The sequence below is a fragment of the Python bivittatus genome, unplaced genomic scaffold, assembly GCF_059951505.1.
Source record: "Python bivittatus isolate LINGU-HERP-01145 unplaced genomic scaffold, Pbiv_v1 ctg000020_np1212, whole genome shotgun sequence".
Lineage (NCBI taxonomy): Eukaryota > Metazoa > Chordata > Lepidosauria > Squamata > Pythonidae > Python > Python bivittatus.
The window spans coordinates 1,866,184-1,890,804 of NW_028277030.1; the positions used below are offsets into that span (position 1 = coordinate 1,866,184).

Below are 24,621 nucleotides of genomic sequence, written 5' to 3' on the forward strand. Positions count from 1 at the left end.
AGACCACTCTTGCCATCCACCCACCAGGAACACAATTATTTCCATCTTGCAGTTTCTTCCTTCAAAAATATCACTTGATATGCAGGTTGCATGGGCATCTCACCATAATTGGGCCATTTGATCATTTGTAGAAATACTCTGCAAGACATATTGCTATTTTGAGAGAGTAAGTGCACAGGAACTTATTTAAAGGTAAGGAGGAAAAAGGAGAACCCCCTTGCCTCCTCCCAAATACAATGACTTCTTTTGGCCTCTTTGTTTACTGTCAAAGACTTCTCACCTTCATTCCCCATCTCTATTTGCCACATTTGATTGGGTCCTCCACTCCTCACCTTTATGGACATGACAAGTTAAAGGGAGCAGTTTGGCCCAGAACTAGATGTTAAGAACCAATGCTTTTGTTCTCTCTCATTCTCTCTCTCTCTCTCTCTCTCTCTCATTCTCCCTCTCTCTCTCTCTCTCTTCTCTCTCTCTCTCTCTCTCTCTCTCTCCTCTCTCTCTCTCTCTTTTTTTGCCATCACTATTCCCTTCTCTTTCAGTATTGTATCTTTCCAGAATGTGAGCCAGGGAAGGGGGGCAGGACTGTCTGTTTGGTGGTCCTTATTTACCAACTGCTCATTTAGTGACCATTTGCAGTTATGATCGATGAAAAACTAACTTTGCGACCAGTTCCCTCATTTATGACCTTTGCAGGTCTGTAAAGCAAAGGAAAGCTGAAGTAAGATCATAAGCGCAGTCACAGTTTCACTTAGCGACTGCTTCACTTAACAACCAACTTGCCAGTCCAATTGTACCTTACTGTATTGTACTACCTGTACTATGTAAATCATTCTAGGAACCTTCCAGGCTAAAGAGTGAGATCAAAAAGGCTGAAATAAATAATAAACACTGTATCTCAGCTTCCAAGGCTTCCAGGCAACTTACATTCATGAATGAAAGCATTTTAAAAAGATTGAAAAATCATAATAAAAGTGCTGATGAACTTAGAATAAGTGGTTACTTCAAGAGGCAATCATAGCAGTGGCATTTTGCTCATAGCCAGTTGTCAACCCTACAAGGTTACCCAAAGTGAGAAACCAAAGCCGTAAAGTTCAGACTACTTTTATTTAGCAGCTATAGTAACAGAATCTTGCAAGTCTGAATTCCCCCTCCCTCACTTTATCTTTGTGTGAACTAGGCCCGTCTGAGATGTTTTCTGAAATTAGTTTCTTAGCCTGGCTCAAGCCCCTTTTATCTGAACGTTGCCTTGGTAGCGGCTCTGCCTCCTGTCCTTCAAGGCCCTATGCTCTCTACACCAGTGGCCACTTCTCTTCCTCCCTAGACAGCTGCTTCTGGCAGCCTCAGTGAGCCAAAAGTAGTACCAGCTTTACTATCACATGACCCAACAGTTTCACACACAAAGTTAAAGGTGCCTTCATATGCTCTTCCTCTAATATGATATGCCAGCAATCTCTCTGTGGATTCTCTGTAGGACAAACAGACCAATCTTTCAGTCTTGATGTCAAACCTGTGTCCATTAATTCTTTTGTGCAAAGATTGGTATGATCTGTGATGCAATTCCTGGGAGTTTGAGTCTTGATGTCAAACCTGTGCCCATTAATTCTTTTGTGCAAACTCCCAGGAATTCCATCACAGATCCAAAAGTAGCAGTTTCAGAAGAAAGAAATTTTGCCAACACAGTTGAATGGGAGACAGCCAGGTTTGCGTGTATGTATGTGTGTGTGTGTGTGTGTGTTTTCAGCTATCTCAGAAGGTCTTAACAAACTCAATGAGTTTTTAATACATGACAATTGTTATTTGATAGGTACTGATAATCTGTCTCCCAAGGACCCCCATCTGCCTTCCCTCTCCTATCACTATCCCAATGTGTTTAAATCCCACATTAGTCATGCCTCTGATGAAGTGAGCTGCAACTCACAAATGTCTATGCCTTAAAATAAAAGTGCTACTCTGAAAATACGTTACCAGACTCTCTGATTTAACGCAACACTTATATTTCCAAAACCTCGTGAATATTCAAAATATACTGCAAGTGAATATATTACTTTTCTTACATCCTGAAATCTCAAAAGGGTGGGTTTGAATAAATGCCTCCTTTTCTAGGGTGATCCTGGTCCTCCTGGAGATCCTGGTTTAACCGTAAGTCAAGAAATTTCTCATACTACAGATTCACTTGGTTAATCTAGCTGCCTTTCTGATATCAGTTGTAATTTGCTGTGAACTATGAAAAGGGATAGCAAGTGCTGCTTCACACTACCTGGCATAATAGAAATTATAATCAGAAGCAGATTTTTTTTCATGTTCTTCTATATCTTCATGTATGTACCCTCTGATCACATTTTGTGGAAGATAGGCAGTTATTTGGGGGCTTGTAGTATTACAATAATACAACATTGCAATACACATTACTGTATAATATTTATAATACTCTACTGGTGTCCATGTGTCCCTTGCATAACATAATTGTCGTTGCTGTTATTGTTGATAGGACTGCGATGTGATGACCTACATCAGAGAGACCTGTGGCTGCTGTGGTTTGTTCAGAGTCTTCTTTGCATGATCTTCATTTAGAGCAGAAGGATTCTCTGAGATGGGGAAATTTATGCCCAGTCTTGATAGGAAAAAGTTGCCATCATGTTGTGGTGTTCTTCAGTTATTGGGTGGCTAGGCTAGTTCTGGACAGTTTGCGGTAGGACCAATGAATAGTCCTTTCATCAAATGGATTTGCACAACTGTAGATGTCTGTAAAAAGTAGATTTGTTTTTAGTGCATTGCAAATAGGCAGAAGTAGTCACAGCATACCATGGATGTGTGCCCACTGTGGGAAATAACCCAGAAGAAGATACTTATTTGTCTGTTTTTATGTATTTATTTATTGGCCACCCAACTCCAGGGAACTCTTGTCAGCTCACCATTTCCCTCTCACTTAGCTTAGGAGAGATGCATTTGGAAGTGAAACCAGAGTTAAGCTTTACTAATTTTTTTCTGGAGTGACGTCATTAAAATTAACTCTGAATTAACATTAATTAATATTAGCCAGCATTTGGCCAACCACGGTTCAGCCAAACCAGAAGCTTAAGTTTCCAAATGCCAAGCTCCTGACCATGTAGGAAGGGACAGCTTGGAAGCACAGCGCTGCCTGGGTCCTCAGGGCCTGGGTTATCTATGGGATGGCTTGATTTTCCCCGCTCTGATGCCTTCTAGATACTCACATCACTATCTCTCACCCTTGTGATTGGCCATGTTGGCTGGGGATAATGGGGGTAATAGTCCAACATACCTAGAGAACTCCAGATTTAGTTTAGCATAATGTGTGTAAAACAATTCAAAATGTTAGCTCCTACTTTGTTCATATATGCAGTGATCGAATAGGCTTCAGGAGGCTCCATAATTTGAAAACACTTCTCAGTTCTTTGCAGTACATGGTTGTTGAGGTTCTGGGCTAATTTCATGGCAAGGCTTCTGACTATTTGATGTCTCTTTTGCATAGACTGTGAAAAGCGGTGTGGTCCACTGGACATTGTCTTCGTCATAGACAGTTCAGAGAGTATTGGCTATACCAATTTCTCCCTGGAGAAGAATTTTGTCATCAATGTAGTGAGCAGGCTAGGCTCCATTGCCAAAGATCCAAAATCTGAGACAGGTCAGTGACTGATGATTTTTGTTTACAGTTGAATATTCTTCCTAGCTTTAATGGTCTCTGATATTTATATGATGACATACATTTTTTCAGCCATTAATCTATTGCTACCGTAGGAAGCAATATCTGATCTATGTCACTTCTGCAAATAGTTGCCGTCTTGACCCATCAGTGTTCCACATTGGTCTAATTTTTTTTTAAAGATATATAGAAAAATCTTCATTTGGACCCAGCTTTCTCTAACATACCCACAGCTCTCTCTCATCAACTTCTATGTGCACTGGGAGCTTCATTGAAGTAGTTAGTTGTCTACTTCATTAGTGCTGTTGTTAAGAGAAAAGATGATGTAGTAGTAGAGACTCCAGTGGTGTCATCCATCAGTGCAAAGGAGATCCCAAGGTGTCCTGTTGGGCCTGTCCCAGAAGACAATAGTCAGTGGCAGCTGATGTCTTTGTGGCTGCCACTTGTGATGTGCAATTATGTCTGTGTCAATTGTTACTTGACTTGGGAATCGACCAGCCCTTTCTCTGAAATGATATGGCTTGAAGAGATTTATACCCACATTTCTTGAACATCTGTACTTTCTCTGAGCATTTTTCTTACAATAACTGTATTACTGGTCTCTGAAAATGATTTGAAATCATTGGCCTAGTACATATGTGAATCTGCATTCCAGCAGGCTGGGGGTTACAGATCAGTGTGATGAAAGGGGACTTAAAATATCAAAGTCCAGGAATTGTTACTGAATTTATTTTCCTGGCAGGTGCCCGTGTTGGAGTGGTACAGTACAGTCATAAGGGGACCTTTGAAGCCATCCAGCTCAATGACAAGCGCATTGACTCCCTCTCCAGTTTCAAAGAGGCAGTGAAGAAGTTGGAGTGGATTGCAGGGGGCACATGGACTCCCTCTGCACTTCAGTTTGCCTATGAAACACTCATCAAAGAAAGCCGGAGAGAAAAGGCCCGGGTGTTTGCTGTGGTGGTGACTGATGGACGTCATGACCCGCGAGATAAAGACTCCAACCTGCAAGCCCTCTGTGATGGAAATGTTGTTGTCAATGCCATTGGGATTGGAGACATGTTCCATGTAGATGAAGAATCGGAGTCTCTGAAATCAATTGCTTGTAACAATGAAGCAAGAGTCCAAAGAATGAATGTGTTCACTGATTTGGTGGCTGAAGAGTTCCTTGACAAAATAGAGCTTGAACTCTGTCCAGGTCTGTCAGTACCACCTTTGTTAAGGCTAATTGCAAAAAAGTAATATGACATGTCAGAGTTTTCATGCATTTGGGGCTAAGTGTTATGTTCATGGCATCTCCATTTTAAAAAGTAGCAACTGCCAAGGTCTAGTGCTATTCAGAGTTGGAAGGAAAGGGCAGTATGGAATGTTCTGATCCAGTAGCGAGTCTTTCTTTTACAATATTTCACAATATTGACTGACATTTTTAAAAATAGGCTATGTGCAACATTGACTGGGAGAAAACAGCATCATTTCAGTAAGATAAAAAATTCACAGTCTAGATCCACATCATACCCTACTGGATTTATAATTCACTATGAAGAAAACAGTGTTTGCTAATGCACTTTAATCAGGGAGGCCTATATAGCTAAAAGCATAGCCTCACCGTATTTTGTACCCACTAGAAGAGTCTGAAGCACAGATGTCGAAGTCTGACCAATGTAGTGGTTGCCAATCCTAGAATGAGTCTGAATGCCAGTTCCACATTCTGACTCTTGATTAAGGCTGTCATCCTAAATCAAAATGGCATTTAATTGATTTGTTGATAATGATGGAGCAAACATTCTCTTTGTCCCTTTGTTAGCAGCTTTGCTTCGCTTTCATGAAAGAGGGGGGAAAGTTCCTAGGCCAATGCATCGTTGTCCCTGCATGGTCAGTCAGTTTGGCTCATAACTGGCCTAGGAGACAGAATTAAGTAGCCTCTCTTCAAACTCTTTACAGTTTAAAACTTAATATCTTCAATATCCTGCCTAATTTTTTGTATGTATACATAGCTTAGTAGCTGCAAATTTAATGTGATCTGAGTGATTTCATCAATTATTTTTTATGCTTTTTTTCAGATCCTCAGATTGTCTGCCCTGAACTACCCTGCCAAACAGGTAAAACAAAAATAATTTGAACTATGATCCTCTTTCCCCTTCCATTCCAATTTACTATAGCATGCAAAAGAAATCTGACTTAAGCAAAGAATGGATTTTCTAGCTCATATCCTTATGTTATTTTTAAATGATTTTCCCTCCTAATGTTTATTTTTACAGGTAGATACGTTTTTGTATTACAGCTATTCTCCTTTATGGACATGTTGTAAATATTCCAGATCTTTTCTGAAACAGTAATTTCTCAAAGCATAGAAACTTCTTCTAATCTGTCCCTTTTGAGAATAACAACCTAATCTTTAGGCCAGAGACCAAGCATAAAAAGTAAGGGTGCTTCTATCAAGCATTTGGGAAATTTGCCATGTTTCTACAGATATAGAGACAAAACAGTTTATCTGTCATTGATCAAATGTTGGTTTATATTATGGTGCATTTGAAATTGGTTAGATCCTGATGCTGCCAGTTCTAATCAGTAAGCCATAATGCAGAAATTGAACTCTGGATCAATGCATGTGAAGTAGTTCTGGCTCTAAAGTTTAGAACAAATTATCTGATATTTCAAGAATTTCCTCATTCACTTTTACACCATGTTCTTCATTCCTCTCTTGTTGGACCAACATGAAATATCTCATCCTCTTGTGTCTTACTACATTATTAGCTAAACTAGTTTACATAAACATATCATCTTCCAAGGTAGAAAGTCCAAAATGGCTCATAAGATAAAACATACAACCATTAAATATTACAATCAATAAAAGTAATTCACAATAGTAAAATATCATTCCAACTCAATCCTTGCTTTCCATAAAATGCAACTCCTAAGGAAGACATAAAATGAGCTAGTCTTTCAGAGTTTTCTGAAAGGTTTGTAATGAAGGGGCTTAATAATTTCAGTTGGTATTATGTTCTAGATCTAGAAATTGCCCTCAGAGACAGAAGTAGCTCTACTGCAGGTGGTAAAATGATACAGATGTAATGCTGGCCCGATAACGTGGCCTCAAGCATTCATTGCTTCTAAGTTAAAAATGCATTCTAGTTTATATTCAGAGACCCATTCCTGACTCTTGCAACTGGTGCAATTTATGTATCATATGAGGAAACATTCAGTTCCCAGCAATAACTGTATGACTGCATCTTGGGCTAGCTAGAGGATTCTGACTTGCTTATCACTAGCGCATGGGTGACTTAAGTCCATCCTCTCCAGACAGTTGACACACTAGTCCCTGTTGGTAAAAAGCTGCCACCTACCTTCCCCAGTTCATAACGGCTCCCAATCTGTAAATCTTGTGTGTTAGAGAGAATACAACCATACATAGGAAGAGTTCTGGTTGATTTCTTTATTTGCAGCATTTCTAGTGTGAATTCAGTTTTAGCTTGCTTATCTTCATCCATCCATCCATCCATCCATCCATCCATCCATCCATCCATCCAAAAATTGCCTCCCGATGCCATTAACTGATGCCCTCTGGGATCTGCCCAGCAGGAGGCCATGATTATGTTCTCCCTTGCACTGCTGGGTAACACCACAGGAGTCTCTGCTACAATGGCATCCTTTCACTAGACAACAGCATTGATGAGGTACAAACCTCTAAATATTGATTTAAGAATTGCATAGCTTCCCTGAAATCAATAGATAAAAACTAAAAGATAGCAACTTCCCCATTGATTAATAAAAATAATCAGGACTTTGAATAATTAAATAAAAAGAATATTAATACTGGGCTGACTCGCAACCCCCTCTTTAAATCTTCCCTTCAAAATGATCATTCAGCTTCACTCACAAAATGCATATCACTGTTTAGAACAAATGTCTTTGAATTGCTTCTCAGTGTTTAACAAACTGAATGATTTTTTTTTCAAAATTAGTTTAAAAGAGTTATTATACCTACTACCCTGCAGTTTGTGTACTATGGCCATAAACTTTTCCATTAAAACTATTTCTAATAATTTTCAGTAGCAAAAATTTAAAGCTGGAATACAGATCTCCTACTTGTATTCCATTCTGGGTATTTTTACTGCCACCAGCATAAACTGATCATGACTTTGTTTCTCCTCCAAACAATGATAAAATACATAATTCTGGTATTGCTAGAAAGATGGTATACAGATCTTATTTATCTCCCTAAAATAAATTTCCAAAGCTCTTGGATTCTTGAGCAATGCCACCAAAGGTGCCAGTATCTTCCAATTTTGTCATATCTCTTCAGAAATGCCTGGTTATAGTTCTTGAAATTTTTGGTTTAAAAAATGGGATATGATATCGTTATTATCTTAATTTCAATGAATTTGGCCTAATCCTCCCAGAGACAGATTTTACCATTGCTGCCTCTGAAAAATGTTCCATCTTTTATCTGCTGTACATTTTCCAAGTTCCTATTCCCATAGATATTCAAAGTTGGAGTTTGCTTTCCAGAAACCTTTAATAATACACCTTAAATCCTTGATATTGCTCCTTTGCTATTCTCCTTTACTTCAAGAATAATTGTTTCAAAGACTGTAAGAGGGCACAAAACTATTTCCTTCATGTCTTCATTTAAAGGAACAATAAAACTTATACATATTGTAGTCAGTTTAGTCCTAAAGTATTGGATCTCTACTTCTTAGATATTATTCCTTCATTTACCTTTTGATTAATATAAATGTGCATCTTTTGAGGAATATAAATGTGCAGGTTTCCAGCTCTTTGCAATGCCTCTAAGTTGCCTAGAAAAGATTGTTGGGGCATCAGTCGGGAAGGATGTGGTGCTGATCTCCACATCTGGATCAAAGGATTCAGCACTGTGCAGTTGAAACAAGTGTGGGCTCACTAGAAAGCAGCCTGGGCACAGGAGAAATACATTAGCCTGATTAAAACCTTGCCTAAATGAAAAGGGGAGAGAAGGATGTTAAGTGAATTAATGCTTTTCAGTTGGTACTAAGAAAAAAGTGCTATGTTTCCAGTTGGACTTTGCATTGGGCGAGATTTCTTTTTTTCCTAAAAACAACCACATTTTCAGCCTTGTTCACTTACCTTATTTATATTTGTCACAATCATGCAGACTCTCTGTGGTGTACAGTAACTAAGAAAACATGCAAGAACAATTAAGGCAATCAATATTAACACATCTATGGTAGAAATCAAACCAAACTGAACCAAACCTGGATCTACTGGCACCTTAAAGGGTGTTGCAGGCAGCCTAGCACCAATAGTGCAATAGGTTGCAGGCAGCCTAGCACCAATAGGAACCACAGTATCCTTCATTGTGTGTGCTGTAACACACAATGATTTTGATTTGATTTCTGACTAGGTATCTGTATGTTTAATAAGTAGAACCAATTTCAGTTAGAGTAATGCCTTTAAAATGTTTATTTTTGCTTGTTGACTTCTAAATGGCCCAATAACTGCAGTATCTTGGGAAGGAAGGAAGGAAGGAAGGAAGGAAGGAAGGAAGGAAGGAAGGAAGGAAGGAAGGAAGGAAGGAAGGAAGGAAGGAAGGAAGGAAGGAAGGAAGGAAGGAAGGAAGGAAGGAAGGAGTAACAAAGCAACAGCAGGCAAAAATGACAGCAATAATGAATGCAGCACATAAGATCACATTAAAGCTAGCAGCAGAACAAACATTATGAAGTTTTAAAAGCACTAAAGATATTTTAAAATGGGTTGGAAGATATAAAAGGGCCTTTTTCTGCTCCTGACAAGACTACAACATAGGGACCCCGGGGAAGGTATTGTCCAGGAACTACCATATTTAAATTCATTCAAGCCTGCAATTCAGCACCAGCATCGATGTATAAAACCAGTAGGATCTGAAATCAGAGCACAGCCCTGAAAATATTCTTTTGACACTCACTTGCAGATGGGAGGTACCCAGTTACTTTCCGCCCTGTGGAGGTCGAGATAACTTTGCCCAGCACCAAACCTAAGATCGCCCAGTTCCTGAACTCCACGAGGGAGATCCAGGACCCCAGCATGTATACCCAGCTGGTGGCCACCTTGGCCTATACCGCCGAAAAAGCCAAGTTTGCCACTGGACATGAGCGGCAGGAGTGGATGGACTTGTTCATTGATACTTTTAAAATGGTGCACAAAGAGATTGTGGGGGATCCAGATACTGTAATAGGGCTTTGCTGAAATGATGATTCTGCCTCTAAGAGAAAAACAAATTTGTGGTTCAGCCTACAGAACATAAAGATTTTTAAAAGGACAGCCCTTTTAGCTGAATAATTCTTCCTGGACTTTTCATTAATTCCAGATTATAACAAAGAAGCTTATAGAATAGGAACGTTCTCAAAAGTCTGCTCAGGTGTGGCTAAAGCTTACTTGCAGCTTTGCTTAGCAACCAGCACCCTGGCCCTGGCAAAGAAATATTTGCAGCCACTGCACTGCACTCCTTTAGTTCCTTACCTTAAAACCTATCTGGGCTGAGATATTGGCATATTTACTAAAGCAGAGACCTAGGTTGTGGTACACACACACACCCTTGCAAGAATCTTGCTCTGGGCCCCAAGAGATTGTTACCAACTGGTTAGAAGAGGGAAAACATTAAAGGGATGGCTGGAGAGTAAGGATGTTAATTGTTTTTAGAGGTAGTCCTCATTGAACGACCACTCATTCAGCAACTGTTCAAAGTTATGATGGCCCTGAACAAGGAGGATTTACGACAGGTCCTCGTAGTTGCGGCTGTTGCAGCATTCCCACAATCACATGATCGCAATTCAGGCGCTTGGCAACTGGCTTGCAATTACGATGTCTCAGCAACCCGCGGTCATATGATTGCCATTTGCAACCTTCACTGCTGGCTTCCAACAAGCAAAGTCAATGGGGAAGCCAGCAGGAGATTGCAAATGGCGATCACATGACCACACGATGCTGCGACCACGTGGGATTCACCTAACGATGGCAACTGGGACTGCCGCAACTGCCATCATAAGTCAGCATGGTCACAAGACATCACGCTTTATGACCACATCGCTTAGCGATGGAGGTGCCAGTCCCAAGTACCGTCGCTAACCGAGGACTACCTGTATTTTAATTAATGGTATATGAAATGAACAGCAATTTAGTTTTTGACCTGGCACAACCTGCTATATTTGGAGTTCAGCCCAAGGGTGGCTCCCTCCCTGGAAAACGTTTAACATCCTTGCTCTGAAGAATCCAAAGTAAGAAGGGTGACAACATTCTGTTCTTTGACTTCCCAGATAGAATAAAATAAGGGTGAAGAAACCACATGGTTTTGCAATTAAGTTGCCACATGGAATGTTTCTAAGTGTTCAGTGATTGTCTTTATCTCTACTGAAGCCATGGCATGACCACCATATGTCTAATCCTAACTGCTTTTTAAGAGCTGGTAAATATCTTGTGTCCATTCTTCCACCAACTGATTGTCTGTAAATGTCTCTCTGTCTGTTTCTTTTTATTTCCAAGGGCTTTGGTAGGTAATTCAAGGAACACAGATCCCATACAGTGGTTTCCATTACCTGTTGGGCTTCATCAAGCAACCTCAGTTTACTTTGCCACTACTAAATTCTATACTAGCTGAATCTTACCATAATTGGTAATGTTTCTATGCTAACAACATATAACTAACTTAGTGCAACTCTTTCTTCCACTATTCCAATTATATGAGGTAAATGTAGAATTTTCCATAAAGGCAAAAAGTTTACACAAAATGTACCACACATACTAATTTTTTGAACTTATTTCAAGCTGCATATTCATATGAACTTTGCATGTTTTATGTGTAAAGCCAACAGAAATTCTGTATACATTATTTCTGAAATTTATCTTTACACTCAAAAGATTAGAATGATCAAATCCATTTACCACTAAAATCAGGAGGGGGAAGAGAATTCCCCTGTCACTCCTGGGAGAAATGGTTGTGTGACTATGCCCTAAGATCGCTTGCAAGAGGCAATTTTAATACTTAAGATGATGTTGTAGATTTTATAGATCAGTGTTTCTCAACCTTGGCAGTTTAAGACATGTGGACTTCAACTCCCAGAATTCCCCAGCCAGTATCTGTATTCTATACAATCTGTTATAGATTATATAGAATTTTGCAGACTCATAAAAGATAAGAGTGACAGTATTTCCTACAGGTTGCCATATCATAAGGTACATGAGAGAAAACAGTATTCAGATTAAAATTGTGATGTGAAGACACAAACATGCCTGGTCCATGCTGGTGTCTTCCTCACAACTCCAGTCCTGTAGCAGCAGCAATGAAGAATTGTGTCTCAACAGTAGCTTTGGACATATTGGTTAGAGATACCAACATAATCTGGCAAGTTCACTTTCTGGCAAGGCTAATGGAATTCAGTGGCCAGAATCACAGCATGCATAGAGGTCAGGAAGGTGGTCAGACTGTAAAACTCTGAATCCTCAAAATGAAAGGAAAAACGTTTGTGTGTGTGTGTGTGTGTGTTGGGATCTTGTAGAATGCCCAATTTTACAATGTTTTGGCAATCAGGATTTGTGGGGCAATTGGGTGGGAGTGTGAAATTCTGTGGAATAGTGCATGGGGTCTGAAAAAGTTTCCAACTCTTGGTGCAATTGCATGGGTGTAAAAATTATCCTAAACATTCCTTAATTAAAAGTAGCAAGTATACTACTTGTCCAAGCTAGTGGGGGTAGGGGTGAATTAAGAATAGACTGCATCCTTTTGAAAGTAATGGATGATATCCGTGTCTAGATCCATGTTTGAGATAGACCCTGCCCTTCCTAGAAGGAAGGACGTATGAACACCTTGTAGAGTTTCTATTGATATCACTGGTCATGATGCAAAATATTATGCAAAGGGGAATACAAAATGAAAAACAAACGGGGGTACCTGGAAAAATACATATCTTACTTTGCCAAGGTAAAAATATGACTGCCATTCCCAGTATTGTAAACATAGCCTTGAATGTGGACCACAAAGATCAAACAAAATATTAACATACTTATTCTAAGCATGCTTACAAAGTTCATGCTAAGAATAAATAAGACTGGGGCCCCAGAGTTAAGGTTAAAATATAATTAAGATTAAGTTATAATAGTATTAAGATCATTTGGGAGTTGTATTATTTCCCAGTTTCAAGTTAGTTTACCATGAGACTAGAAGTAGTCATTATGTCTGGACTAAGTAAGTCAAGTTTTGAAAACAGCAACTACAAGGGCTGGGCGCTGGCTAATACGATCCATGATACAGTAAAAGGTGACTGGGTAAAGCCAGGATGAGTTTAGGTTGTATGAGGCCTAGTGAAGTTGGCCTGGTCCTCGCAGACAGCTGACTCTGTACTACATCAGATGGCCAGATCTCTAGAATGGCAACCTAGATGGTGTCCTGAAGCAGCATTAGGTAAGTATTTGGCTGTTGAGAACTCCTTCTTCAATAGTCTGTGGGCATGCTACAATTAGGTCTATGCAAGGCTCTCATCCAAATTACTCAGCAGCAAAGTTACCAAAACAGTGGAACTTTCCAAACATTTATTCCTGCATGGGTGAGTAAGCTCTAAATTCATACATGAATTCCTTTATGACATTTCCTCCTCACACCTTCTTCATACAAATGCTCCCTTAGTGAGGGATGTGCAACAATATTCAGCCCAGCCAGGGACTGCAAGTCACTCCCTAAATCCACTGGGGAAACACAGAAGGGCTTCCAGAGGGGAAGTCACATCACAGGATAGAGCAGAATGTAAGTGGCCAGCCCGTTCTTTTATAAATTTGGAGGGATGAAGTGGGAATTAAAGGATTGTGTCCCTGCAAAAGCCCATTTTTTTACCTGAAAATCTTGCTGCTCAATTCCACCAGCATGATTTCTGCATGTTTCCCAGGGTTTGGGCAGGGAGAGGGGGTTGAAAGAGTGATAATGGGTATATTTGGCCTCACAGAAACCATGTGCCCGTTTCCAGTTTTATTTTGGCATTTTCACACCAAACCTGATGCCACTAAAGGTTTTCTAACAAATTCCAGAAACATAGGGGCCCAAATAGCATGCTTAGAGGCAGTCCATATGGCTGCTGACTCCTGTCATATGTTGTGGATTTTTCCAAAGACTCAGAGATACATTAAGTTAAACCTCTGGCTCTGGAGTTTTCTCTCTCACTTCAAGAGAGCCCTCCCATATGGCATGAAAAGCTGTTACTGTATTCAGAATGCTCTTGCAACTCTCAGCAATTGTGTAAGGTACATAATGACCTGGTTTGTAGTCTGGAGTTATCAAAGACCATAACAAAGATAATTGAAATGGATTGGATTCAAGTGTCAAGGCATGAATTGTAGGATGGTGAAGCTAAAAAGAAATCTACATTAGTACAATCTTTTCTCTGTTTTTCTATTTGCTCACTTTCTTATTTTCTCCCAATTATTTCTGCTCTTTCAACATTTCATATCATGCTAATGACATGTCTCATTGCCTGCTTGACTTGCCAGTCGTTGCTTGCTGGGAGAGAGGTGACTTGAAAAGAAATGTTACACTTTCTCCATATTTCTTTATGGAGGGCAGGGGCTATGTAGTTGATAGGAATAAGGACAAATGCTGCTGAGGATAAAATTGCCAACTCTTCTGTTTTTATGAATCCTTAGAAAAACAGGTGGCAACTTCTAAGAAGTCACTGGCTGCACTTTAAAAGCGTGTGTGGATCCAAACAAAGGGAAAAAAGGATCTGAATTAACACTCATTTTGGGGGAAACCCTGGAGATGTTTATTCTTTGCCTCTGGTCCTGCATTTTTCAAAGAATCCCTGGCTCAGCCAGCAGGTCACAACAAAAAAGCTGCAAATCAGCATGTGCAATATGCCAGGGGGCAGTGGGCAGGCAGGCCGGCCAAAGGTCACTTTAAAGACTTGGCACAGTGTCATCCAGGCAGTTGAATAGCAAAATGCACTAAAACAGCAGAAAGACGTCTTTCGGCACAAATTTTGTTGATACAAACTATGACCTACTAATGATGTTTCCTGGCACCCATAGAAATAGTAATAACTGGAAAAATGTATAGAGGGAAGTATATAATCTGGTTAATTTGTAAATAATGTTTGTCCATCGTTTGCATCTATTAGTTAAATGTTGACACACTCCTTATAAACTGGCTCAATCCAAGGAAAATTGCACTCAGAAACTGATGTTCATGCTCAGGAACTTGTCTGGCTATATAATTAACTACAAAACCCAACATTTGGTTTCCAATCAACAGCTATGCCAAAGTTTTGAATCAATTTTGAATTGTTTTGTTCTTCCAAGTCTGTCATACTCTGTGTACAGTATGCATCAGTTTTGTATCAGTTTTGTTCTGTTTTCTTCCACTAACTTAGGGTTCAATCACACCGACACAAATTCTTTGCGTGAACTTACAAATAATTTGGTACCGAGTAAATGGAAATGATTTCTTGTTATTTAATTTTTGGCAATTCATTGTGCAGTGGTAAGGAACCTCAGCGAAGTTTCCTATCTCCTGTGTAAATCTGTTTTATTTGTGATGTAAAAGAAAACAAGTGAAAGATTTGGAGACTTTCTACAGTGCTCTTCCCAAGGAGACATTAATGTACAAAAATGCTTTTTTGGGTAAAAGTTTGCAATTAATTTATTAAGCCAGTAAAAGCTTATTTTCCATAAAATGTTTTATGAATACATTTTCTGTTTTTGTTGTCATTTTTGCTAATCATGTCAATAATTGGGTACCAGTTTGCTTCTGGGTCCAATTCAAGGTGTTGGTTATCACCTTCAAAGCCCTACATGGCATGGGACCAGGTTACTTAAGGGACCACCTCTTCCCCATGACTTCAACCTGTCCTACCTGATCACACAGAGAGGGCATGCTTCGGACCCCTTGGTAAAAGAGCTCCAATTATAAGGGTCCAGAAGGTGTGCCTTCTCTGCTGTAGCCCCCGCTCTCTGGAATATTCTGCCCCCAGAGGTGAGATTGGCCCCCTCACACCTGGCCTTCCAGAGGGCTTTGAAGACCTGACTCTGCCACTTGGCCTGGGGTGGGGAGGGAATACATCAAGCATGGGGATGGCTAGCCCCTTACAGTAGAGGCCTGTCGTCTGCAGCTCTGGAAACCATCGGCCTCTGGGACTTTTTCGTTTCTTCTAGTAATGTTTTGCACAGTTTCTATGTTTTAGATAATTTTATATATATTTATTGTTTTAATGGGTTATGTGAGCTGCCCAGAGTCCCCCAGCAGGGGGAGATGGGCGGAGATAAATCAAATAAATAAATAAATAAAAATAAATAAATAAATAAATAAATAAAATAATGTGCTTTCATTAGGTGAAAGAGAGAAAGAGATGAAATCTCAATAAACTGTAAACCTTGGCTAATGGAGTAATATTTATTGCAGCTTTAATATATCTTTTCAAACAAAAATCTAGTTAGGCCTAGGACTTGTCCTAAGTACAGGTAGTTCTCGTCTAGCAACCACAATTGGGACTGGCAACTCAGTCATTAAGTGAAGTGGTAACTAAGTGAAACTGTGACTGTGCTTATAATCTTCCTTCAGTTTTTTTTTTCCACTTTACAGACCTATGAAAGTCATAAATGTGAGGATTGGTTGTAAAGTTACTTTTTCATCACATCGTAATTGTGAATGATTGCTAAACAAGGACTACCTGTAATCCTCTCCCAGGACATCCCTTTCTCATTTTAGGTCCTGGAGCAAAATTTCTCAAATTCTTTGCAGCAAAGAAACATTTGGAAAATATGGTCACCACCCAATTAAAGAAATGCCTCTTCCCTAGGTTTTAGTCTTTAAACTCAGGGGAGTTCACATTTTTTGGTGAAGAAGATAATGGTTTTGGTGGTGTTTGTGTATGTCTTCCTGCTTCCTCTATTTTAAATGCTTTTTAAACTAAATGTTGTACCCCACAAAATTAATCAAAATTAAGTATTTTTATCACATGAATTGTTTTATATATTCCATGCCATCATAATACCAACTCTTAGCACAAATATACTGGTCAAAAATGTTCTTCAGTGAAAACCCCTGACTACTAAGAGACTGAGGGCACATGGATTGCCAGCCCAAAGAAATTCCATTTTTTAGATATACATCATCTTTTTTCTACTTGTACTTTTCTTTCTAGTTGCATGTGTGAAGTTTTACTTCCATTCCAAACAGCACATGGTTCTTAAACTCTGCCATTCTCAGAGTTTAAACTCTCAGTGTCCCTCTGGAATAACAGAAATATTTTATGGTAGATGGGGAAGAAGATGAGAAAAGAATAAACATTCCCTTGCTTGATTTCCAGGCTTAGAAAATCTCAAAGTGGAATGAAATCCATTCCCCAGCTTTTTGAGTTATATATGGTAGAGTCCTGATTGTCTGTTTCTTTTTCCTTCCCCTACTCAGAGCTTTCTGTTGCCCAGTGCACACAGCGTCCAGTTGACATTGTCTTCCTCCTGGATGGTTCTGAAAGAACTGGCAGCCTGAACTTTCGCAGGGCCCATGGTTTTATAGAAGAAGTGGCTGAGCATCTCACACTGGCCAGAAGTGACAATGACAACATGAATGCACGCATTGCCCTGCTGCAATATGGAAATGAGGATGAACATGTGGTAGTTTTCCCACTGACATACAATCTTACTAACATCTCAGATCGTTTAGCCGGGATCCAATATTTGGACTCCTCTTCCAACATTGGGTCTGCCATCATCTATGCTATCAACAACCTTGTCATCAACATACAAGACAGGCAGAAGGCAGCTCGGCGTAATGCGGAGCTGTCATTTGTCTTCATCACAGATGGTATTACAAGCAACAAAAACTTGGATGAGGCAATTGATTCCATGAAGAAGCAGAATGTTATGTCCACAGTGGTGGCCCTAGGCAGTGATGTGGACATGGATGTCCTGCTGAAGATCAGCCTAGGAGACCGGTCAGCCATATTCCGGGAGAAGGACTACACAAGTCTCTCCCAGCCTGACTTCTTCGATAGATTCATTAGGTGGATCTGTTAGTTGTGAGGAAGACACCAAAGCTTTTGTGCTCCTATATTGTTACATGGTTTTTTAGCAAACATATGCTGCCAGAGGGTAGCTGGCACAAATTTTCAAGGGAATTTATTTTTATATTCAAAATTGGTAGGCTCATTTCAAATAATGTTTATGGTGCTAATTAAAAACAAGATCATAGGAGGATACAGAACAACACAGTATCATTTGTCATGCTTTAAAACATTGTTTAAAATGTTTATATTGTAATCCTTTTGGTGCTGAATAGAGGAACAGTGCATTCAACATAAAGCATAAAAAATTATCACTTCCAGCTGCCTCAAGGATCCAACTTAACCCTCCCTCCTCTCCCATTATTTCCCACTCATCCATTTACTGGTAGACGGGTAATTCCATTTTGCCTTGATTGTGATGCTAACAACTCCTCCCTTTTCAAGGAGATACTTTGCAGTTGAAACAATAACAGGAAATATTTTTACCAGTACTGAGTCTTGCACTTGGTCTACTCCATTAGTAAATATCTAGTCTTCCTTGCTTGCTTTTCATGTACTTGCTTCAGGGTTGAAACATTGGATGGTTTCCCATGTATTATGATGCATGTAATAAATGGACTTCACATAGATATCTATAGCTACTTCATCTTAGAAAGATCTAAGAAAAGGAGTTTTGTTCCTATACTGACAAGATATGGCATTCAGTCCCCCTGTACCTGCACTGTTCTGCTCCCAAGGAAGAAGTCTTTCACTGAAAATGGACTCCATTATAATGTGAAAGAGATTCTGCTGGATTACCTTCTGGATTTCTTGCTACACTTAATTGAAGCCTAGTGCCATCAGCTTTCACTGTTGCATGCATAAATCTGGAAATTCCCTGGTTGCCTTGGCAGACTATTTTTCTTTTTTCCACAATAATGATGATAAGCACTGTTGAACTGATCCCAGTTTGAAGTGTACTACTGTACACGTAGAGATGTAAAAGAGGCCACTGGGAGTTTATTTGAACAGTATACTCCTATTAGGCTTTGCAGTAGAATAAATAATTCAGTCAAATTAATTGCTTCCCCAATCAAAGAAATTGCTTACAAACCAAGTTTTAAAAGCCTGCAAATTTACATGCAAAAGAATGGAAAAAAGCATGACTGCATTTTTAAAAAGAAAACGGGGGAGGAAGCAATTGAAATGTTACGTAACAAAGAAGATGGATATAAAGATTCCATACATTATGAACATATGAAACCAAAAACATGGTTTTAAAAACATATGTTTGTAATTCAGAATTCTGCCCTGTTAATATTTTACTGATTTGCACACTCCTAGCTCCAAGTAATTTTTTTCCTTTTAGTTTTTTCTTATTCTACACCACACTGCCTTTCTTACACTTCCAACTTTCTAGCAAAAATATGTCTTCCATCTTATTTCTAATTGCTAATAATCTTGTTCTTTCATAAATCACAGATTAACCATTCTCTGAAATACAGTGTGAACTATCCAATCTGCCACTGTGCAAAGCCATACTAATTGATGAGCAATGAATACCCACTGTCAATGTATTCTTGATATACTGTTTCTGGAATAACATCCTTACTTGAGCCAAAATTGCACTCCTGATAAATAAACTCTTTTTTCACAATATCTTAATAATAGTGTCATTCGTTTTGTGTGTATTTACAGATGAAGTAATCAACATAGCTCTTTTAAGCTGAATAGCTGATACAAAATGGGTATTTTTTCATTAGTATTTATTGCAGAAATTGTTATGACTTTAACAATACATCACATCAGCTTCTCCACCATAGTGCCTTCCAGATGTTGGCCTTTAATTCAAAAGTTCTGCTGGATGGGGACCTTACACTGAAGTTCAACACATTTAGAGCTCACAAATTGGGATAAACTAATGTACATGTTTTATGGTTTATATGCATAAGAACATACAAAGGAATGGAAGAATTTTAAAATATTTCTGACTGATGTGGGGAGTGTTTGAAGAGCTGTATTCATGCTGGGGAGGGAGGTCTTCAGTCTGAATCTGAGCTGCTGCTGGAACTGCCACTATGCTGAAAGAAAAATGATTAAAGCCTATTACAAATGTTGATGTTTCACATGTATTTTTCCTTCTTTATTTAACTTCTGTATTGTTAACAATTGCATTTCTACTTGTTTGTTCCTATGGTTTCCATTGTGAACATTATATACAATACTGTAATAAATGCAGAAAAGTACATAACCAAATTACCTTGTGGCCATGATGGGCATGGCCATGCTTATGATGCTTATGCTTTTTGTGATGTCCATGATGACTCCCAGGAAGATGGCAACCTGGCGGTGGTGCAGGAGGATGCCATCCAGGCCCGCCAGGGAGCATTCCAAATGGACCAGATGGTGGCTGAGATCCATGATGATGTCCATGATGATGTGGTCTGTCCAGAGGGCCCCCCACTGGCCCGGGAAATCCACACAGAGGAGGAAGCTGGCCAGGGTAACCAGGACCTGGACACAGTGGCATTCCTGATCCCATTTGTGGTCCAGGAGCAGGACCCATTTGTGGTCCAGGAGCAAGTCCCACTTGTGGTCCAGGACCAAGTCCCACTTGTGGTCCAGGACCAAGTCCCACTTGTGGTCCAGAAGCAGAAGGAAAAGGCTGTGATGGTGGCATCCCATCTGGCATTCCTGCCAGCAACATAAACATATAGATACTGGGCCCTTGTTTAGCTATTGACCTCCTCTAAAAGGGGTTCCACCCAGTTTAAACACATTAGCTACAGAAGCAGATTATCTCTTCAATCAGGAAACCTTGACCCACCCTTCAGAATATCTTTATGTTCAGTACTCTCTAAAGCTTTTGTGAAAATAAGGCCTTTAACCAACTATAGTTCCTAGATGCAGAAATAAAAATTATTTTACTGGAAAACTAGATCTTGAAGAATGTCAAGTTTTATAAAACAATATAATACTTGAGTAATAAAACTAAAGTACACGTAAGACAACATATAGAGGAAGAGTTAAAAAGATAAGCTTTCGCTTACAAATGAGGGCACAGAAACCAGGAATGGGAACAGGGAGCCTCTCCTTCTCTTCAAAATAGTGTGAGTTCATGTACAACTGCATGCATTAATTTGCATGTTGAATTCTCATATTCTAAAGTTTGGAGTGAAAAACCTCCAAAGTGACCACAGAACTGGCCTTGGGAGAAGCGTGCATAAAAATGGAGAATATAATGGAATATAGCAGAGTTTCTTAAACTCTTTTTTCTTTCAGGACTCCTTCCCACTTTTAAAAATTATGGAGAACTCCAACAGAGTTTTTGTTGTATGGGTTATATTTATCGATATTTACTGTATTAAAAGTTAAACTTGATGCATTTGCTGCCTCTGCTGGTTCTCATGATTGTTTGATGAGATTTTAATTGTATTATTTTTCAAAATAGGCTGGCAAATAATTTTGATTTTGAGGACTTCTTAGAGGGGCTTGGGGGGCCCCCAGGGGCCCTAGGACCACACTTTAAGAAACACTGGAATATAGGAAAGAAAAGTCACTAGCAAAAACTGCACACCATGAAAAGGGCATACAAAAATATCCCTATTGGGAGAAATGCACACAAAATTGTTGATCAGGTTTCATGCAGACTTTGAGGGTTTGGGTTTTTTTCATTTTGTTTTGTTCTGTTTTTTGCTAAATGTACAGATTGATTTAAACATGATTTCTTTTCCCTGGAGCAAGAGCTTTCCAAGTATTACCTGCATTTGGATTCCACATGTCAGAAGAGGAGAAAAAGGCCCAACCTGCAATCAAGTGATACTGCTAGTTAGAAATGTCATCCCCACATTCCCCACAGCATTCCAAGTGCCTCCTCTTCCTGCAGGACTTCCAGGCTTAAAATAATTGCCTACAGTGCCTCTTGTCTTTGCTCTCACCACTTCAACCAACTACACAGACATGATGTGTGAGGGGAATGTGTGTGCATATATTTCATTCATTCAGAGTGCATTTATGCATAACTCTTGTAAGAGACTTTGGTACAGCTTTCACTCAATGTATGTGCAGAATTAAAAGCAAACGATATGGTTAATTCTACACAATATCAAGTTTCACTGATTCAAGTCAGCGCAAATCTAAATGGCATAGGGCCTAGTAACTTGAGGGACCACCTGTCTCCTGTGATATCTCCCTGGCCGGTCTGATCTGCAAAGCCGGCACACTCCAGGTTCCTTCAGTTAAACAATGTCATTTCTTGGGACCCCGGAAATGCCTGCCTTCTGGAATGAAGTTTCCCTCTGAGATCTGGATGGCCCCCACCTTGCTGATGTTCTGAAGGCCCTTGAAGACCTGGCTCTTCACCCAAGCCTTTGGAATATGAAGCCCCTTTTTTAATATGATCCCATTCACTTTTGTCATTTCTGCGTAAACCACATAGAGTTGCTGGGAGTTGGGTGGCACATGTATGTAATTAATAATAATAATAACAACAAAGAGGAGGGGGAGGAGGAGGAGGAATTGGCAAGGCACTTTAGGCATAATTTTTATAAAGATTTTACTTAATTGCTATTACTGTTAGCTACCTAACCCTGGTAACATGTTATACTGAGTTTCAGTGAGCCAGAATTCCTTTGAACAAAGGAATAATTATTAAATTAATATAATGCTTTTTTTTAACAATAGAGTATTACTTTATTTGGCTGTAGAGTTTGGAATTTAAAGGTATACATTCAAAATGATGGTAGAGAGGTTCTCATTAAAATTTCTATTTCAGACCTTCCTTAATTATTCACAACAACTGTCGCTAAACTCCCCTGACTAGGCTCACATGTTCCATATTTCACATACATGTGGGCTAAATGTCACATATAAACTAGCCCAAAGAACAGCATTAGACAGAATTAGGGAAAGTCTAGTCCTGTTTTTGTTTTGTTGCTGTTGTTTTTTTAAATAGGAGCAATATGTTATAAACTCTGTATCATCCACCAGTGAGCCCCCTCACTCAACTACAGCTGTTTTGAATCCAAAAGGAACAGCAGTACATGGACCCCCCAGAGAATTATGTTCCTAAGTTCCCCTTCAGGGATTAGAGTCAAGTGCATATTTTCACATAAGCGAGTTGCAATCTATGTCCCAGAAATTATTGGTGCTCAAAAGAACTAAGCCATTGCTTGAATCCACATCTATGTTTTTAGGATTTCTTTCTTTGACAATATTTGTAGACCACCCCAGGAGTATTTCCATATCATCCATCATAAGCTGGATAAGAAATATAGCTATCGCTATCAGATTTCTTCTAAGCAGGGGGGTATTGAAAGCCAGCAAAACTGGCAAGATCTGTCCCACAGGGCAGATGGAGAATCAGATTGCACAGTGAACCTTCATCCTCCAGTTTACTTAGTCTGTAAAGTCATATTTTCTAATACAGTCACAAATACAGATATATTCAGTCTTTTAGTATAGCATTTTTGCCCCAATTCCTTGCTTCAGTTTACCTCTGTCTTCCATAAGCACAAAGTTGTTCATGAAGCTGAAACTTACCTAGATTCAAGACTTCTCCGTAGCACGTCGGGTTTACGGCTTGCCTTTTTTTCTTACTAAATTTCCAATTATATAACTCACCCTGTACACTTACAAATTTTCCTGCCAATCAGAGAGCAGGTCCAGCCAGTGTAACTGTGGGCAGACTAATCCACCAGTAATTTAAACCCTTTTTATTGACTTAGCATTTTTCCTTCCATGATTTCCAGTTTGCATACATTCTTTTAAAGGGAAGACTGCATATCCACACCCAAGCACAAGATCACCTGATTGTATTGGAAATCAGGTACACAGTGATAATACAAACCAAACTGAGGAGTGGCAATAAAGGAAAATCATTGTTCCAAGGTGAGCTATATTTTCTGTCTACTGGAAGGGAAAATTCAGGCAAGTAATTACATCACTAAGTTGTGTGGTCAGCCACTCTTGTCTGCTTGACAGGGGTGCTCAAGTGGATGCACCAATTCCAAATTTTGATGAGAATCTTTCTTGAGATGGCAGAATTTGTTTGTTTCTGCTAAGGAAAATGTATTTTTCCAATTGATAAACTTGCTTTTGTTTCACTAAATCAAAATTTTGTTTCACTAATTTAGTAAAAAATATTTAAAAAGCATACAATGCCTATAATAGTATCAACACATGCCAATGAGTATTTTTAAAATCCGACTAAAGCTTCTGCATTCCAGATTTTCTCCCAATCTCTCCTGAAAAATTCAGGTTAAAAGGCAAACACATATATGGAATCCGATGAAGAGAAGAGCAACTGGAGGCATAATCTGGAGGCTATGAAAGCTGCAGATGGAGAAAGTATTTTCTTTGCAGCTATACATTCTCTCATCACACTACTACTGCTTACTCTGTCCTGTAAAAGAATAACCATAGCTCGGAGGGAGTCCTGCAGGGGAAAGGAGACACTGGGGAAAATTGCCTCGCCACTTCTGTTGGCGAGAGTCTCTGTTGGCAAGCCCTCCCATTCACAGAGGCCAAGCTAAGATTCCATTCAGTGAAATGCAAGGACTTCCCCAGAATTTTCAGCTCATAGGAGATCTGTTGAATTGTACTCCAGTTGCACATTTTGCCTGTTCTTGTATAACGTTCCCTTGGTGTAGAATCTGGAACAGAAATCAAAGTATAGTATCTTCAGGCCGGAATTGGTTTTAGCTTCCACCACAATACCATGCAGGCCAGAGGGAATGATTGCACCATTCAAACCTTTAAGATAAATACACTGACTTTAGTAAGTAGGATAAAGACTCAGCAATCAATGATATGGATATTATTCATTGTTGGATTATTCAGGTGGTACAGCATGCCAATTTATTTATTCAGGAGAATAAATAATTGAGCCTTGTACAAAGGGTTACTCATTAACAAGAACTGGGTAACAAAGAAAAAAAAAAGGTTTGATCACAAGTGCTTGATAAATGCAGTGTACATTAATTTCTG

The 24,621-nt window shown here is 39.3% G+C and overlaps 2 protein-coding genes across 4 annotated transcripts in view; one reads left to right on the forward strand and one right to left on the reverse strand.

The window, feature by feature from the left end:
- The window catches only part of COL6A2 (collagen type VI alpha 2 chain), a 53,521-nt gene extending 34,219 nt beyond the window's left edge, over positions 1-19,302 (forward strand). For 2 of the 3 annotated variants that reach the window (XM_088133069.1, XM_088133073.1), the window contains exons 23-28: positions 2,104-2,139; positions 2,489-2,534; positions 3,491-3,643; positions 4,404-4,856; positions 5,719-5,757; positions 17,061-19,302. In XM_088133069.1, coding sequence (XP_087989195.1) covers positions 2,104-2,139; positions 2,489-2,534; positions 3,491-3,643; positions 4,404-4,856; positions 5,719-5,757; positions 17,061-17,668 — 1,335 coding nt within the window. In that variant the 3' untranslated portion in view covers positions 17,669-19,302. The other variant, XM_088133077.1, reaches the window with a different exon arrangement.
- On the reverse strand, positions 18,755-23,308 carry LOC148216960 (uncharacterized). The gene is made up of 5 exons (XM_088149913.1): positions 23,176-23,308; positions 21,396-21,440; positions 19,895-20,328; positions 19,594-19,715; positions 18,755-18,762 (listed from the first exon to the last, which is right to left on the reverse strand). The coding sequence occupies exons 2-5, from the start codon at positions 21,399-21,401 to the stop codon at positions 18,755-18,757; spliced, it is 570 nt and encodes a 189-aa protein (XP_088006039.1). The 5' UTR covers positions 21,402-21,440; positions 23,176-23,308.
- Between the last annotated feature and the right edge of the window lie 1,313 nt (positions 23,309-24,621).

What these genes read in the sequence shown, in the direction of transcription:
- LOC148216960 (XM_088149913.1), bottom strand. An exon ending in ATGCCCATCATGGCCACAAG is followed by an intron (nt 19,716 to 19,894) that starts GTAATTTGGTTA and finishes TTTTTCTTTCAG; the next exon opens with CATAGTGGCAGTTCCAGCAG.